At 43.0% G+C, this 19,080-nt stretch overlaps 1 protein-coding gene across 5 annotated transcripts in view; it reads right to left on the bottom strand.

Annotated features, from left to right (window-relative positions):
- The window catches only part of Zscan2 (zinc finger and SCAN domain containing 2), a 34,643-nt gene extending 17,892 nt beyond the window's left edge, over positions 1-16,751 (bottom strand). Inside the window, exons 1-2 of one of the 5 annotated variants that reach the window (XM_010621106.3) lie at positions 16,506-16,751; positions 4,010-4,497 (exon numbers count right to left, since the gene is read on the bottom strand). In XM_010621106.3, coding sequence (XP_010619408.1) covers positions 4,010-4,406 — 397 coding nt within the window. In that variant the 5' untranslated portion in view covers positions 4,407-4,497; positions 16,506-16,751. The other 4 variants (XM_033761095.1, XM_010621105.3, XM_010621107.2 and 1 more) reach the window with 4 other exon arrangements.
- Between the last annotated feature and the right edge of the window lie 2,329 nt (positions 16,752-19,080).

Raw genomic sequence — 19,080 nt, 5'->3', positions numbered from 1 at the left:
ATTTTTTTTTTGGGGTTTTTTTTTTTTTTTTTTTTTTTGAGAGACAGTCTCACTAAGTAGTCCAGACTGGCCTTGAACTCACAGTGATCCTCCTGCCTCAGCCTCCCGGTGGGATTACCAGCCAACTGAGATCTGCATTTTGAACACATTTCCAGATGATGCTGGTTGAGGGGTCCATCCACTGTGCTACTGGTCAAAGGATTCTTGTGTGTTAGGAATTTATCAGTTTGGAGCTTAATAATTTTCCCTTTGCTTTCCTTGAGGTTTCCACAGGTTTCTTTTTTTTCTTTTCTTTTTTTTTTTTTGATGGGCTTCCATGAATCAAATGTGTCTGTTAAGAAAAGATTGGTTCTTCTTCTGTCCAGATGGTGCAATACACTGGTTTTGGGCTATTTGGAGACCCCCCTCCCTGTGGCCCAAGTTTTCTGATCTCCTGACCCTTACTGGTCTTTTTCTGCTTATCTCATGTAGAAAATTGGATGAATCTGCATATGGCAATTACAGAGCAGTTCAGGCACAAACACCCAACTCGGTAATGACTGTTTTGAACCAAAACTCAGACCACAGGATTTGTAATCATCTTCCGGCCTGAGGCTTGCAAGCAGGAGACAGTGTGGTATGACTGAGCTGTGAACTATAAAATGGCAGACATTGTGATTGTGATCATCTACAGGGATAGAGTTCTTTGCGGGATGGGGTGCCAGGGCTCTAAGCCAGAACCTCAAGCAGCCCAAGCAAGTATTCCACCACTCACAGCACAAGGACTGATATTTCAAGATCAGGACTGTCCTAAAAACCTGCGTCATTTGCCATGTCACTCAGGGAAAACACACACACACATACTCTGAAGACTTCTGGGCTTTACATCCCTTTTATAACCAGCAGCAGAGGTAACTAATGTCTTGTGGAAGTGGTCTTTCCATGGGCCCAGTCGTGAACCCTGTGCTCAACCTTACTCTACCCAAAGGCCATATCACCAACAAGTGTCCCTATAGAAGCTGGAATGTTTTTCCTGAGGCTGCTAATCCAACCCTCACACATTCACTTCCTGGCAGGAGACAGGGTCGCCCCCAGCGCCTACCTCAGCCAGCGCAAATTCTCCAAAACTTTGATTTCCAAATTCAAAACTTGCTGTGTCCCACATACTACACCTGTGACTGGGATAGATTAGCCCAGGTTGGTAGGAAAAGGAAAAGGATCAAGCTACACAGCAGAGGACAGGTTTTACTGGAGTTAAAACCTCAAGGGAACCTTGGCAACTAGATCAGAACAGTACCATCTCTTACAGGCTATGGGGTTTTATGGGGTTGTAAGAGGAAATCTGTAGCTGCCTTGGAGTCTGTGTGACTACTGAACTGCTGCAGCTGTGGTCAGCTGTCTTGGAGATTATAATTGTTAAGACTGTGATTTATTAAACTGCTGGGAAACTGATTCAGACACTACCTATTCTGGGAAAAGGGGGCCTGAGGGAAGAGTGCCTGGATATACGTGGTCTAATTTCTTCACAGGGAGAGTGCCAGGCAGTAAGCTTATACTTGGGGCAGGTAAGGATGAGATCCTGGAAGCTTTGCAGCTTAAGACGTGGGAACAACACACTCCTGCACACTCTGAATTCTTTTAAATCTTTTGGCTTTGGAGATTGAAACTTAGGCTCCATTCTGCCCTATTTGAGTGGACCCCACTTTGTTTTCAGACCAAAGCTTAGCTTGGCTTTCAGGTTGTTTCTGACAGAGGCTGGAAGGAGGGAGCCTGCCTCTTTCCTCCACTGAGCAGGTGAGCTGGCAACCTTCAGGGAAAGTTCCCTGTGGGAAGGTTCCCTTTATTCATCCCAGCAGTGCTGTACAGGAGGCAAATAAACAAAACCTTAAAACAGGATGAGAGGTTTTTATTTTTTCTTAAGATTTTAAAGTGGGCATGGTGGCATTCTGCTGTAATCTCAGCACTGAGAGGCAGAGGCAAGAGGATCCCAAGTTCAAGCCCAGCCCAAGTAACTTCTTTAGTGAGAATCTGTCTCCAAAAAAAAAGGCTGGGGATATAGCTCAGTGTGAAGGCCCTGGGTTTATCCCCAATACCATAAAACTTACAATTAAATTTAGAAACAGTCTGGGGATATAGCTCATTGTCCCCAGTTCAATTCCCACCAACACACATGCATGCATATACACACAAAAACGTGGAATCTATCAAATACACAGTGGAAGCAAATCTGGATTTCTCAGAATGAAGTCTTTTTTTTTTTTCTGGTGCTGGGGATTGAACACAGGACCTTGTGCTTACAAGGTAGGCGTGGTGCCACTGAGTTAAATCCCTGGCCCTCGGTTTCAGTCCTGGCTCTGCCCCGGGAGAGCTATGTGACCTTGCTGAGCTTCCATTTCCTATCTGTGACAGTCCCACTCACTGACAGGATTCTTAGTGAGACGAGCATGTAAAATGCCCCAATGTGGGGCCGTCACCTCTCAACGTCCATCCCTTTCTCCAGCTTTATTCTTCTTGATCCTTAGCAGTTGTTCTAACCTCCGCTCCAAAACAACTTTCCTCTTTTCCTTTCCAGGCTTCTAAAACTCTCCAGACCAGAAGCCCTGAATTAAGACACTTTGTCTTAACCCTTGTCTGCATTCCTTCTTTCCAACACTGCACCAGAATGGTCACTTTAGCATCAGAGACGCTGTGCTAATGAATTAACATAGGCCGCATCCTCAGACACATAGTAAGTTCACTCTTTAGCTGCTCTCCCTCATATAAGCTGTGTGATCTTAAAGCCATCACCTAATTTCTCTGGCCGCAAGAGTCCAGCTTATCTCCCAAGGTGGTGAAGTTTTATGTGGGTTTTGCATATTAAATGCTAAGCACACAGCCTGGCCTGCAGAAAGAACTTGAGAAATGCTACATAATGCTACCATTTGTTCTTTCTTGCATGGGTCCTATGTCACCCTCTTCCCCTGTTGTCCCATCTAGGGCTGACCCCCATCGCTGCACACCCCACAGGCAGGCAGCTTCCTGGCTGACCCCCTGCCTCCAGCCTGCCCTGCCCCAATCAAACCTCATTCCTATTGCTGCACTCCACTCCCACTCCCAGCCCTGTGGGCCCTCTGTCAAGAACTTCCTAAAAGTACTCTCCCTTTCCAGCCAACTCTCCCCAATGCCAAGGGAAGGAACACACCACCTTGGCCCCTCCTCACCCTGGCCTCAACTCCTGCCTGTCCTATGACTTTCCAAATTCCACTCCATCCTCCAATCTTCCGCTCATATTTTACTTCTCCCAGGAAACCTTGGCTGAACTCGCCTCTTCCCGCTCCTTTCTCTGAACTTCTGTGGTTCTTACCAGCACCACAGAAGCCATGTCCATGGGCCCTGAAACCATCGTGGGGCACAGGCAGATTTGAAGGAAGTATCTGGCAATCAGGTGAGTCCCATTTACAACCAAAGCTAAGTGTACACAGAGTGGAGAGACATCAAGCCAGGATCCCTCAACTGACTAGTGACAGAGACAAAAACACTCAACAATTCAAAAAAGCCAAGTTTGAGATTACTCTTTTAAGAGTCCAGGATGACTTTATACCTAGGTATCAGCTGGTTTCCTTGTCATTTATCTCAGTTTTCTAAAACAGTATTGCTTTGAACAAATTGGACTTTTTTTTTCTACTTATTTGGAACTATTCAGTTTTATTTTTGGGGAACTATTTGAATGTTTGTTGCAGAACCAAGCAAAGGTGACAAGGGGTGGCTCATGGGGGTCTTCAGTCCCTCTTCCTATAACCTCTACCAAATTCCCGACAGCTCCAAATAAAGTAGAAAAACTGTGCCCACTATGCAAATGCAGTGCCAAGCAGTCCTTGAGCCCCTCCTGTGCTGAAATGCAAAGCTAGCATTGCACTCAATGAGGGCATTAAAGGGGGCAAAAATAGACTGACTGGCACAGGGACAGAGTAGCGGGAAGATGCCATCCCCTGCACTCTCCTGGATTCTGCCTTCTCCTCCACTGTGGACCCTGTGAGGTTCCGCATCTTACCACTGTCCGGAAGGGTCTGGATCAAGTCTTCCACCAGAGCCTCTGCCTCCTCACTGCTTTCAGGTCGATGCTCCTGCAGCCAGGCCTGAATTTCCCTTGGCAGCATAGTCAGCATCTGCTCCTTCGTGTGCACCTGTGGCCTCAGCCAGTGCCGGTGGCTAAGTGCACCCTGTGGTCCTCCAGCTGCTACCGTCTCCTGCCAAACACCCTTACCAACACCACCAGCCAGGAGCTTGGATTCAGGGCCATCCTCCTCCAGGACTGACTCTTGTACCCAGGAGTCGTCCTCCAGGACCACAGTGGTGACCACCTCCTCCTCCTGGTCCTCTTCCTCTGGAGACACCTGGACCAAAGTGCTCAGGGGAACGTTTGCTGCTGGTACTTCTGCAGCCATCATCCACCTTCATGGGACAATCACGCAGGGTTCTCGCCTTGAGTCTTCTCCAGCCAGGCTCTCAGAGAGGACACTCAAATCTCAACAAGAAGCCCTGCCAAGAATCAAAACAGAGAACCAGAGTCACTAAGTGTCCTAAAAGCAACTCATAGCAGTCTGGCTTAGGCCAGCAAGCAATCCTTACATCTGCAAACCAGCCTTTCCTGTCCCTCTTAAAGGAAGAATGCCCCACTCCTGAAAACATATCTCTTGCAGGACATGGTGGTGCAGACCTGTAATCCCAGCACTGAGAGGCTAAGGGAAGAGGATCGAAAGTTTGAATCCAGCCTGGGCAATTTAGTGACCCAGCAAGATCCTGTCACAAAACAAAAATAAAAAGTGGTTCAGTGCAAAGGCCCTGAATTTAATACCTAATATGGGAAAAAAATATTTCAATCACAAAAGCAGTCCCATGCTTTCCAAGAGACCAAAGAATGAGTATCAGAAACACAATGTTTAAAAACAAAACAAAACAAAACAAAAAACAGGACTTATCCTGCTCTGAATCAGTTCAGACTTGCAGTACAGCAGGTCACCTTCACCTAACATACAACTTAGTCATTCAACCTCAGTAACCACGCATACAAGGAGATATCTTACAGATTAGAAACAAATCCAATGTCAAGGCACTCTGAGCTTTGCCTGAAGGCAAATATCTCAACTTCATTATTACCATTCCTTAAAGTATAGGATCCTCAAGAGAGCAGTTCCAAGAACCCTGACGATCAGAATCTGTGGCCGCTTGAGACACTTACATATAAAATGGTATACTATTTGCAAATAACCTGTGCACATCTTTCTATGTACTTTATTTATTTTGCGGGGGGGGGTGCCTTAGTTCAAACTCAGGACCTTGCACTTTGTGAGGCAGGTGGTGGCAACACTGAGTTAAATCCTGGCCCCTATTTATTTATTTATTTTTTAGGTACCAGGGATCAAACTCTTGTCCTTGCACTTGCGAGGGAGATGGCAGAACCAGTGAGCCAAATCCCCAGCCCAATTTATTTATTTTTTGACACAGGATCTCCCTACGTAGTTCAGAATGACCTTGAATTCATGGTGATCCTCCCACCTCAGCCTTGTGAGTGCCAGGCTCAGAGGCATGGGCCACCACACCTAGCTTTCCATGTACTTTAAATCATCTCTAAATTACAATACCTAGAACAATATAAATGCTATGCAAATAACTACAATGTACTGTTTAGGGAATAAACAAGATGACAGAAAAAAGTCTACATGTTCAGAATACATGCAATTAAAAAGCTTTCTTTCAATCCTAAGGATATGGAGAGCCAACTCTATAGAGTTTCTGACATGCTTATACTCTGATCTGCCCTTGGCCCCTCTGGACTTGTGTGTGTGTAACTGGTAAATGAACCCAGACTTCACAGTAAGCTATATGCCAAGTTCTTCCAATTTAAAAACTTTTTTTTTTTTTTTTTAATTTTGAGACTGCGTTTTGATAAATTGCCCAGGCTGGGTTTAAACTTGCAATCCTCCTGCCCCAGCCTCCCAGCGTGCTGGGATTACAGGCTTATGTTATCAAACCCAGCTGCCTCTCAGGAATTTATCTTAAAAAAATAACCATCTTCGTAGAGTATTTCATTTGCAAGGAATATACAACCACAGCATTGCTCCTAATTGTAAGAAGCTGACATCTTAAAAATCTAGCAGCAGAGCTAGGGTACATAGCTCGGGGTACTGAGGAACTAGCAGCAGGAAAACAGTTAATAAATCATGGCGCTTCCATTCAGTGGAATGTAATAAGTATTCTAAAATAAATAATGGCTACCTTTAGGGAGTAGTGTCTGGGAAAGGTACTCAACCTGCAGGAGTGTGGGAAATGTTCTGTATCTGCACAAAAATAACATGAAATTACAGACCTGTGTATACTCTATTGTACTAAATTTTTAAAATTTTTAATCTATTTTTGTTCTTTGTAGCAGTGGGGACCTAACCCAGGGCACTGAACACACACACTAGGCAAGCATTCGACTACTAAGCTACATCCTGGACTAGTATTAACAAGATTATCATCATTAACGATTTCTGATAACCCCCCTGATATGAAAATAATGGATAAACACAACACTAGGAAATACCATGCACAGTAAAACCCCAATTCCCTTTAAAAACTAATACAAGGAGAAAAACAGACCTGGACAGCTCCACAAAATATTGTATTGAGAGTAGCAGAATTACAAACGATTTAAGTTCAGAGCTGCAACAAAACAAACTAGAAGGAAAACTGAAGTTTCCAATGTGCAGTTCCCCAAAGCACGAGAAGCTCGGGGAAACTGCAGAGACCTCAAGTTCGCAGCCCGCTCAGTTTCCCCGTCTGAGCCACAGTCATCACGCGGGATGTCGAAAGCCCATCCTTCCCTAGAGCAGCCCCACGCCTCCCGGATGCGCGAGGGAGTCGGGTCTGCTCGCCTATGGAGAGCACAGCCATATTGACCTGTGATTCACCCGAGCAGTGTGGACTTGCCGTCACCCATAGCAACGGGCTAGTTCAGCTGGTGATCTGATCTATTGCCTAGCAGATGTAACTCATAGTAATTGTTATTGCTTCCTTCTGGAATGTGTGGGCGGTACTTTCGCTCCCGTACAGCTGGAGAGTGTAAAAGGAAAAGGTTCTGTAATCAAGCAAGTAACTTGAGAAGAAAAGTGCCTCCCGTCTCTCTGTCCTCGTCCTTTCAGGTTTAGGACCTGCTGGCAGGATCCTGACGTCGCGGCTCGCGACACTCGCCAGGTCTGGGGCTCAGGTGAAACAGGGCCCCCCAGCCCGAGCCGCCAATGGCGCCCCCGAAGCCCCTCCCCCAGCGGGGCTGCCAGGCTGGTTCCAGGCCTGTTATCCCTTCGCCTCACGCTGCTCCACCAGGGGCGTGCGCGGCTCGGGGCAGGCCCCTCAGCTAAACTCTCCCGGAACCACGTCCGGCCCAGGCTCCCAAATCGCAAAACCGGCCTCACGTTCTGCCCGGCCGCTCCACACTCACCTTGGCTCAAATCCGTGGGGCACCAAGAACAATGGACGGGAGAACCCCGCCCACTACTGCACCCATTGGCTGCTAAGAACGTCCTCTACAATCTCCGCTTTTCTATTGGTGAAAACTGCTCCCCACGGCGGGAGGGATGTAAGACCCAAGGCATTGTGGGAGACGTAGTCCGCTCAAAGCCGACCCGACCTTGGTGCAGGGAGACTAGCCAGAGGAAGAGCCTTGAGCGGCGAGTGAGGGCCTGACGCAGAAAACCCGCGGGGCAAGCCACCGATTTCCCAGTGTTGGTGGAGGCTGCAACCCGAGACTGGTCATCTCACAAATTTTTTTTTCGTACTGGGAGTAGAACTCAAGACCTCGTGCTTGCCAAGCAGGCGCTATGCCATAGAGCTACAACCTCGGCCCTGGTCATCTCACTTTTATGCGGCCTCCGTGTATTTGCCTGTAATGTCAGACGGGCAAACTTGAAAGTCCTTTTCAGGTCGAGAACCGTGTGGCAGCAAGTGACATTGTTGTCCTCCACGGGTAAGGGCAGACCTTGGCACGAGAGAAATTCGTTCAGGAAAAGACCCCGTCATTCAAACCCGCGCCTCTCCTTATGATTTACAGCTGTGCACGTGTGCCCAGTTTTGCACGCCCCTTTGTTTTCACAGGTGGTCTTACTGCGTGAGCAGGAAAGCCCCGTCCTCTTCGCCTCAGAGCTCCCTGACTTCCACAGCTGTCTTGGAACCTTCCCTCTCGTCGCTACCCCAGGAGCGGCACCTTACCTAGCACACCGGTTCCACGGCTCCGTTTAGTATTCATCATCAGCACCGAATTGCTTGTTAATTCCTGCATAGGGTGAATGGGAATGGGAGCTGATCCCCCCACCACCGATACTGGGGTTGAACCCAGGAACTTCATACTGAGCTACAGCTCAGCTCTTATTTATTTATTTACTTACTTATTTACTTAGAGACAGGGTCTCGCCAAATTGCCCAGGCTGCGCTTGAACATGCAATCCTCCTGCCTCAGCCTCAGAGTACTGCCCCCAGCTAAATCTTCTCTTTTTATGGACTATGAATTTTGTGTTAGAAATTCCTCTGTACATTTCCAAGATCATTTGAAATCCACCCGATTTTCACTAATTAACCTTTAATCCAGTTCCAACATGCAAAGTAACACGCCTTTTTGCTCGAGTTATCATCCGGAGGTGTTAGCTAACTGACCACGTGCAAATAGTGCCATCTCCAGGCCGGCCTGAGATACCTTAAACCTCTGGAGCAAATTCCTGATTCCTTAGAGGCTAGCATTCCTACAGAAGATCCGAAAATAGTAGAAGAAAATAATTTTGGGATATAGCCTTTTATTGACAAAAATTTGTTTTCCTCTTATCCATCCTCAGGAGAAATGGAAACTTACACAAAAGGAAAAAGATCAAGTGCTGGGGATTTAGCTCAGTGGTTCTGCCACCTGCCTTGCAAGTGCAAAGACCCTAGTTTGATCCCTGGTACCAAAAAACAAAAACAACAACAACAACAACAACCAAAAACCAAAACAAAAGGAAAGAGATCTGATGGGCTGGGGCATTTGCAGCTGATACTTTCTAGCAGCTGAGTTCATTCATCTCTGCTCCCATCCCAAGTCAGCCTTTGGACTTGGCGCCAGCTATCTCTGCATTGTGATTGATTCTTTGGGAAGCTGGCCTTGGGCACTGTCAACTGTCACAGTGAGACAGTAAGTCCCATGTAAGACCAGCTCACGGCATAATGGTCCTACTGAGAGGGTCCCTGGTACCTGAGCTAGTCATTGAGACTGGCCTGGGACAGCAAGGCAATCAGAACACAACCAAATTCAGGGTCGCTCTTCCAGGCGATTCCTTTCTCCACTCACCAAGAGGCTCAGGTATAGCAAGGAAAAGGAGTATTGGTTAAAAGATTCCGTCAATGACTGTCTTAATTGAAAGAAAAAGGAACTTACTGAAAAGACTGTGGGGGAGCTCACAAAGTAGGTAGGAGCCAAGAGCTCATCAAAGACCAGTTGGGAACCAAAAAACAAAGCAGGAGATCCTAAGAACCATAGGAACAATCTCTAATCTGAAACAATCTAACTTGCACACTCTGGGTGCTGATACTGAGGTAGTATAGAAAATAAAGATAGGTATAAAGGAGATAAGGAAAAAAAATCATAATTTAAAAAATTACTCAAGCCAAATATGGTGGCACACACTTGTAATCCCAGCCCTTGGGTGGCTGAGGCAGGAGGATCACAGAGAGTTTGAGGCCAGCCTAAACTACATTGTGAGTTGAAAGCCAGTCTGAACTACACATGGAGAGACCCCAAAAAGTAAAAAATAAAAGCTACTCAAGCCTTTTTTCTTTCTGGGAAACTCATTAAAAAAAAAAAAGCTAGGCATGGATGGTGGCTGCACACTCTGGGAGGCTGAGGCAGGGTGATCTGAAGGTCCAGGCCAGCCTGGATGGCTCATTGACTTAGTGAGATCCTACCTCAAAATTTAAAAAAAAAAAAAAAAAAGAAAATTTGTTTTTTGGAGGGTTTATCTTTTTTTTTTTTTGGTACCAGGGATGGAACTCAGCACCTTGTGCTTCCAAGTCAGGTATGGTGCTGGTGAGCTAAATCCCCAGCCCACAAAATAAAAAGTTTTAAAAAGGGCTGGGAGATAGCTCAGTTAGTGTAAAATCCCTCAATTCAATCCCATTATCCACAAAACAGAACAAAGACAAACCCAAGAGTCTTAAAATACACACGGTAAAACTGTAAATTGGGTTCTGGGCCAGTGCTTTTCTTTCATCTCTAAAAATGGCCTTTTTGCTGGTGAGTCGCCATCCCTTTTGACCTATAAAACAGGCCATTCTCTGTAAGCTCTCATCCTTCATCTGTAGAAAGAGCCATTGCCTTTGGCCTAAAAAGTGAACCTGTGCTTTCTGTCTGTTCACAAACTCCAGAGAGCAGGAGGGGGCATAGCTCAGGGATAGAGCATTTGACTGCACAAACTCCACAGATTTCTACCCACAAGACCACAACTCCAGGACACAATGTGGCTCACTCTCCAAATGCCTTCCCTCCCTTCAAATGTGTACTTTTTTTGTCAAATAAGTCTTTCCTGTGCCTATAAGTCAAAGGGAACTGAGTGAGGAAAGAAAAACAATTTTTTTTGTGACAAGATGTCGTGAGCCGCAACGTCAGAATCCTGCCAGCAGGTCCCAAACCCGAGGGAAGAACAACAGGAGAGCAAACAGTCTCACAGACTTGGCTCCAGGCTCATGCTCTCTTCGTAGCAAGGCCCCGTTTATTTTTCAGGGTGGAGTATATATAGGCTAAAACCGAAACCAAAAGTGTGAATAGGGCGTAGCTGACTGCAAAGGTCACAATGCTCTACAAAACAACTATTATGGGTTACATTTGCTAGGCAACAGGTCAGACCACCCGTTGAACTAGCCCGTTGTTATGGGCGACGGCACGTCCCTGCCAGCGAGGTGACTCAAAGTTCAATCATGGCTGTGCTTATGTCAAGGCTCACCACAATTCCCCCATTTCTCTTTGATAGCATGAAGAATGCTAGCAATAGGCTGTTCATCATGCATAAGCCAAGGAACCTCTGTCTTAGGCGGCAGAAGTCTTCCATCTCCTTACCCATCATCAGTCGTAGGGCTTATGTCCCAATACGACCTGTCTTAGGTTGGTAGACAGAAGCTTCCGTCCTTACCCATCACTGAGCATTCCGAGGCAGGGAATCTAGGCATGTCGAGCCTGAGCCAAATAGATTGCTACTCGTGTTGCATCATCACCTAAAGAAGCCTGTACAGCCATAGCTAAACGTCCATGACGAAACACGAAAGATTGACACATTCCTGTCATCCTGCTACACATACAACAACCACAAATACAAAGAACCATCAAAACTACAATGATCATCAATACAGGAGCAAACACCACAGAAAAATACTGTTCAGCGGCAGTACCGAAATGTTGGCCTGAGGAAAACGTGAATCTGCTCACCAAAGTCCCACAGATAAGCCTAAGTCCATGGAATATTCGAGTGACCAGTCCAAAAACCCTTGAGATGTCTTATTAAATCACCAGTCCCATTAAATCCTTGTTCTGGACAATAAAGTCTCCACTTGTGCACCAAGACACATCCTGGAGTTTTCTCTGCTGCTTCAGTGTTGGGGTCCCAGTCCGGTCTCCTCAGTGGAAATCCAGCTTCAAGCTGTTCAGGGATAGTGGTGGGTCTATAAATGTATCTGTAACCATAATTAGGTGTAGCAGAAGAAAAAGGAGAATACCTGGACCAAAAGGTTATTATCATAAACAATATGTTGGAAAAACAATATAAATACATTTTGTATACCAGATATGAATTCTTATGTCCTGAAATGTAGCTTTTGTATCAACAGGATCTTCCCTGGTTTTTTTTGTTTTTTTTTTTTTAACAGAAAATAACCATCAGAAACATATTACAATAACATTTCTACAATTCAGAACTTTGATAACCAATAAAACATTCCCAACAACATATTCTACAAGATATATCTTTTTATAAGGCTATGAAAATTATTTTGGTGGCTCCCATTAGTGAACAAAGATCAGAATAAATTTTCTGAGCAGCTGCTTCTTTATTTACCAACAGGAGCATATCCAAATTTAAAGGTTATATCTAATTATCTTTTAAGTTTTTTATTTGATCCTATAAAGCCAGGTTGTAGAAATCAACAATCTATTTGTATTTGATGTCATTCTGATCAAGAACATACAAACATCTTTGAACATTTAAGACAAACAAACATATAAGACAATTTTAACGAGTGCACTCAGATGGTTTCGGCCAATTGAATTATAAAATCTTTTTGTTATGACTAGTCAAAATTTTTGCAGATCAAAATTAACAGACATCTCTTGTAGAATTAGGGTTAAAGGATCTCTTCTTGACTATAAATGTAAACCTTTTATAACAAACTTGAAACCAACAAGCAAACATTTTATAAATCATTTCCATAAACATTCTCTACATTCTTAGGTAAAGACAAGAGGAACATACAAAAACCTTTCATGTCAAAAGTACAACTCTTACTTATAGCTTTCCTAATATTTTTCTATCTCATTTACTATTAACCTTCTATATAACAAACTACTATTTTGTTCTTTATTTTGGTCTATAGTCAGTTTAGAACATACCCTCGCTTGGAGTGTGCGTGGGGAGGGACAGACTGGTCAACAGATACAAAGTCAAAGTCACAGCCAGATGGGAAGAATAAGTTCTGGCATTCTATTACACTGATTATTATAGTCAATAATACTGAAGAGTACTTCAACATGGCTACAAGACAGGATTCTGAATGTTCTCATCACTAAGAAATGATAAATGTTTGAAATGATAGGTAACCTAAGCATCCTGAGTCGATCATTTCACAATATGTAAATGTAATAAAATACTACACTGTATCACATAATGATATACAAGATTATCTCAATAAAATAATTTAAAAGAAATCCTACAAATCCATACAATTTGTGTGTCAAAAGCTATTATACCATACATAAGAAGTGACACTAGTATACACATACTAAAACTAGCAGGCTTATACAAAATAATCTTAGAAACAATTAAAATAGTAAAGAGTAGCTATAGTAGCTAAACAGATTTAAGTAATGACCTTACTTTATCTTCTAAGACAATTAGGTTTCTATCTTCAACACTGAACGTCCTTGCATATTACCTCAAAATGTTAATTCCTTCTCTAACCCTCAAACACAAGCAGAATTCTGTGCTTGTCTTGCAGCAATAATAGCTATCACAACATCTTAACCTCATCAGGAAGTTCAAATACAAAAAGAAGACATGCCTGAGCTTACAAATCATGCTAAATGTTTCACCTTCACAATTAAAAGTGAAAACTCTTCAAAGAGAAGGACTAAACCAAATTATAACTCCATAACATATATTCCTCTGTAGCCCCAAGATCTGGTCCAAAAAGCTCTGTGAAGAAATTATTAGTCACATTAGGGGTATCACAGTATTTTAATCCAAATTGTCAAATCAACACTAGCCAACTAACTGAATGCAGATCAATATCATCTTCATTCCTATATTAATTGCAAGAGTTGAACACAGAAAATACATTCAGAAAAAAAAAATACCTAGGAAGTAACACTCAATTGATGCTACTCTTCATTAATAACACTATAAAGCATATTATCTTTCTGAGCCTAGTCTACCATACATATTTAAAGTCAAATGATTAGTCAAAGACTTGAAAATCTTCCAAGTACTTGTAAGGAAGTTCCAAACTGGCACTGAGGGTATTAGTGTTATGTAACAAGGAAGTGAAAGAAGTTAAATTAACTGCAGAAAATTCCTCCTTGGGACAAAATTGAAGAGAATACTATGATGAGCCTTTATGGTGAGCCTTGACAAAAAAAAAAAAGGCACAGCCATGGTTGAACTTTGAGTCACCTCGCCGGCACGGACGTGCTGTCGCCCATAGCAACGGGCTAGTTCAACTGGTGGTCTGACCTGTTGCCTAGCAAATGTAACCCATAATACTTGTTTTGTAGAACCTTGTGACCTTTGCAGTCAGCTACATCCTGTTTACACTTTTGGTTTCGGTTTTAGGCTATATATACCCCACCCTGAAAAATAAACGGGGCCTTGCTGCCGTAGAGCATGAGCCTGGAACTAAGTTCGTGAAACTGCTCTCCTGTTATTCTTCCCTCAGGTTTGGGACCTGCTGGCAGGATTCTGACGTTGCGGCTTGCAACAGAATACTTATATCAGAACTGATTTTGAGAGCAGCTTTGTGTTGTGATTTTTTAAAAAAAAGATAAATAATCTCCTTCAACAGTTATTTAAAAATAAAAACTACAGATACAAGGAAATAAAAACTACTTTTAGGAGATGAAAAAAAAACAAAAGAGTAGGATATCCAACACCCATTTTCAAATTTAAAATCATATTGTCAGTTGACCAAAGTAGTTCAAATTCAAAGTCAGTGCTATGAAACTGTATAATTATGTTCTATTAAGGGTTGGATAACACCAATGCACTGTAACAATTTGCTTCCTAAATTATTTCCACTTACAGATAAAAGACATATGAGAAATAAGGTTAACTAAACTTACATATAAATCCAAGAAAAGTTTTCAGTTTGATTTAAAAACAAAACAGAAACAAGCTTCAAAATAAATCACAGTATCTTCTATTTACATATAACTTAGCAAAACCTTCAGTAAATGTCCAAGTTTTAGCATACACTGTCACTGTCTTTAGATATTCCAATTAAATGAACCACTCTTTCCTTGGTCTGAATGAATAGAAGCCTGCTAAAACAAATGCCAATGCGTTTAAAAAGTTAAGAACACAAAAGTTTAAAAACATAATCCTCCCAGATGGAAGGGAAGGAATCAGAAGTTCAATAACCAGTTCACTAAAGAAAATGACAGCTAAAATCTTTCTGAATACAGATTCTAACATAGATTTCATTATTCAAACTCCCCCCACATAGTACTGGAAAAATATGAGGCAATTTCACAAAAAATCACAAATTTAGTGGAATAATTATAACTGTTATATAAATAAGGATTTACTACAAAAGGCTTCCAGGGGTGATATTTCAAATCAAAGTTTTAAATACAAAAGGTGTCTTATGTTGCTTAATCATCCCAAGTTTCCGATGCTCTTTATTCTACAGTTACAGATTTGGCTAGATTCCGTGGGAAATCAACATCATAGCCTCTCAACACAGCAAGGTGGAAAGCCAGCAACTGTAAGGGGATCACACTGAGAATGCCTTGCAAGCAGTCCACTGAGTGGGGCACCTTGATGGTCCTTTTCGTGTTCTTAATGGTCTCAGTATCCTCCTTATCACAAATTACAACAGGGCGACCCTGCCGGGAGACCACCTGCTGATTCAGTTTAAAGTATCCTTTTTCTGCTTTTAGATTGTTACATCTTAAAATTTTGACTGGCTGCCAATAGAACAGTATTAACCTAAAAGAGCAAGTTAACCCTATAATCGCAGTATAAAACAATGCACAAGAAGTGTTACCAAAACTAGTTTTCACTAACAGCTGACTGTCGCAGAGCAGAAGTGTGAGCAACTCCTAGGCTGGAGCAAAAGAAGCCAAACAATGTAAGACAAAGACTTATGAAGACCAAACCGAAAGAAGAACCAGGGACTCTGTCAGGGAATCTCCTTAATCTCCTGTTCCAAAACCAGAAGAACACTCTAAACAGAGGGTCTTGAGGAGGGGAAAAAATCAACCTCCCTACCCATAAACAGAGAGACAGAGTTCCTACCAGAGGGGCAAAGAATCTCTCCGGCCCCTGCGGCGCGGAGTCCATTAGCACATCTGCCTGGACCTCTCTCCCTGCCTCCAAAATGATCCGGATCACAAATTACCAATTCAGACATTAACAGGAAAAGAAAGACACAGAAGCAAAGAAAAGGAAACCAAGGACAAACTATTTCTACAAATTCTAATAAATTACACAATTGTTGGTGTCCTACTCTAGCACCACCGACACACAATAAATCTTTAAGCATAGGTACAAAAAGCATGCAACTCTTGCTAGCTCCCATTTTTAATATTTACAAGAAAACTCACCGCTCCTCTTCTGCCTTCCTTTTGAAGGTCCTCTTTTTTCTTTTTGTCGAGATCTCCTTTTTAGTGGGAGTTTTGAGAGTGGTATTTAACAAAGCGCAATAAGAAAAGGTACTTTCTGGAAAACGATCAGACTCAGCCACAAGGGCTTCATTCAACTGTTTTCCCACTCTCTCCCATACCTTAGCATTTATTTCTGCCTCATCACACAAACATGGACAAACTTCATCCAATATTTTCACAAATGCTTCCAATTGAACCTTCTTAACTTTAACCCCTTGTACGTTTAACAACTTTTGTATGGAGTTGCCTACATAACCTCTAAATTCCATTTGACCCATACTTTAAAAATGTGAGGGCTTACACCCCTTGTTACCACTGCTGTGATCAGGACTAACGCCCCGTCTCTCACCAGTGGCACTTGCTTCTACTGCCGTGATCAGGACTATCGTCCCCTGTCACTTACCGGCAGGAGCCGCGGGGATCAGTCGCGGTTCTTATTGTAGAGCCCTGGATCGCAGGGCGCTCTCCTCGATGTCCCTCTTACTCAGGTCCCTGTTCAGGCGCCACTTGTCGCGAGCTGCAACGTCAGAATCCTGCCAGCAGGTCCCAAACCTGAGGGAAGAACAGGAGAGCAAACAGTCTCACAGACTTAGCTCCAGGCTCATGCTCTCTTCGTAGCAAGGCCCCGTTTATTTTTTCAGGGTGGAGTATATATAGGCTAAAACCGAAACCAAAAGTGTGAATAGGGCGTAGCTGACTGCAAAGGTCACAATGCTCTACAAAACAACTATTATGGGCTACATTTGCTAGGCAACAGGTCAGATCACCAGTTGAACTAGCCCGTTGTTATGGGCGACGGCACGTCCACACTGCTCCGGTGAATCACAGGTCAGTATGGCTGTGCTCATGTCGTGTTCCTTTACAATGCTCTCCATATCTTACCTCTTCTTTTTCCTCCATTCATTTATTTTCTGTTGGTTTTGAGTAAATAAACATGTCCTCAGTACCTCCATAATGAAGATGTCTAAGGGCAGGTAGCTGTGGATTTTGCTGTTATGGTATTTTATTTTCCCGAAAAATGCCCTCTTCTGCTGTCACATTTTCTCAGCGTATGTGAAAAGTAATAGACAGATAGCATAGTAGACTGATCTAGTAAAGTCATCGAAGGAAATAAGGAAGAGCATGTATGACTGCTGACCCAGGTGTTCCCATGAACACCATTCCATCTACAGGATAGCTCCTCAAGAGCTCGAGCTAACAATCGGGAACAATATCCTGGGGCCGGGAATCCAACTCACTGGTGTCGCCTCCTGCCTCACAAGCGCAAGGTCCTGAATTTGATCCCCAGTACCAAATCAATCAATAAATAATAATTTAAAAAAAACAGTAGCTATTTGCTTCCCAAGCAACTGCCATTTTTATAGACTCGACTCTGAAGAATTTTTTTTTACCCAAACCTATGAGGAAAAAAATAAGTAGTTCCTCAATGAAAACTTCAAAATCTTTCCCTACCCAAGGATGAGATCTGAACTTGCAGAGAACTCAGACCAAAGTCCCATGCCCAGCAAATGTATGTATTTCTTCATGACTTCTAGAAAGTTGGTGGGGATATTACTGGGAATGCTGAAGGAATCCCATCAGAAAGTTCCTCTTTGGAACATGTGATATAGAAGTTTGCTGTTTTATCTTCTGTCTCTCTCACACCAACACAAATCGGTCATATTTCCAATGATTAATATGATTGCAAGGAAGGTGGGAAACTATATACAGAAGTGTCTAGAACCATTGTAAGACCTAAAGTCTCACTTCCACTTCACGGAGAGTGAACAGCCGAAAGGCCTCCACGATGCTGCGCCCTAACACCCAGCGAGGCTCCGGGAACACGACGGAGAACCCAGAAACCCAGGAAGGAACACACCAGGCTAGATGGTAAATAGACCTTTATTAGTCTGGCCAGACGGCACTCCCGGAGCCAGGTGGCTCAGAGAGGCAACTGCTCAGGGGCTGAGGTACTTTTTATAAGGTTTCTCTAAACAAAGAGTCAGGGAATTCACAGAACAAGACTGCAAACACATTGCTTATCTTATGCAGGATATGTTCTACGGTCACCTTTTGTCAAACCATTTGCCCCTGGGTGGGCTGTTAACCAAGGTAGCAATTAGCATATGAAGAAGCACAGTCTGGCCTATTAGCATGGAGTCACTTTAGCCTATTCAAGTCTTACACCAATGGCCATGGAAACTTCCAAGCACCAGTCTCAGTCAACTTTACCCCCTCTTCCTCCTATCTCTTCTGAATAAGTTTTGGAAATTGTCCTAAAAGAATGTTAGGAGCGTGAGATGTATTTGTAGTAATATAGGGGAGCTGTTTCCTTAGAGTGATGATTTCCCTAGATGATATGAAGAGCTCCGTTCATGTATAATATTAGCATTTTTCTTAAATTCCTTATTAAATAAGATATACCCATAGTTTACTTTTCTTTCCCATGTACTTGTACAGGTCAAATATCAATCATTTTTAAAAATTAAAAATAAACAATAGATTCTGTGCATCAACATAAAACTTTATGCCTAATATCTAGCTTTTCTTTTTTTTCTGCCACACAACAGAGATGTTTAAAACAATAGCACCAGCTGGGCATGGTGGCACACGCCTGTAATCCCAGCCCTCAGGAGGCTGAGACAGGAGGATCCCTGTGAGTTCAAGACCAGCTTGGGCTACATAGTGAGTTCCAGGTCAGTCTCAACTACATAGTGAGACCCTGTCTCAAAAAACAAAAATAAATAAATAAAATAAAATAAAACAATGGCACCAACACAACCATTAATTCTAACACTAATTCAACATTCATTCTAAAGTTATCTGTCATGTGCATTATATAGCAAACACCATGTTTCATATAAGGTTTTTAAAAAGTATGTAGAATATTTATACTTAAGTATATGTTACGTGTGTGTGTGTGTGTGTGTATATATATATACAGATACAAGCAGATTAACATACATATAGGGCAAGTTATCTTGACTGTAATCTTGTAA

This window comes from Fukomys damarensis, unplaced genomic scaffold (assembly GCF_012274545.1).
Source record: "Fukomys damarensis isolate Sample0158 unplaced genomic scaffold, DMR_v1.0_HiC HiC_scaffold_7, whole genome shotgun sequence".
Classification (NCBI taxonomy): Eukaryota; Metazoa; Chordata; class Mammalia; order Rodentia; family Bathyergidae; genus Fukomys; species Fukomys damarensis.
This window is presented reverse-complemented; position numbering and strand designations above follow the sequence as displayed.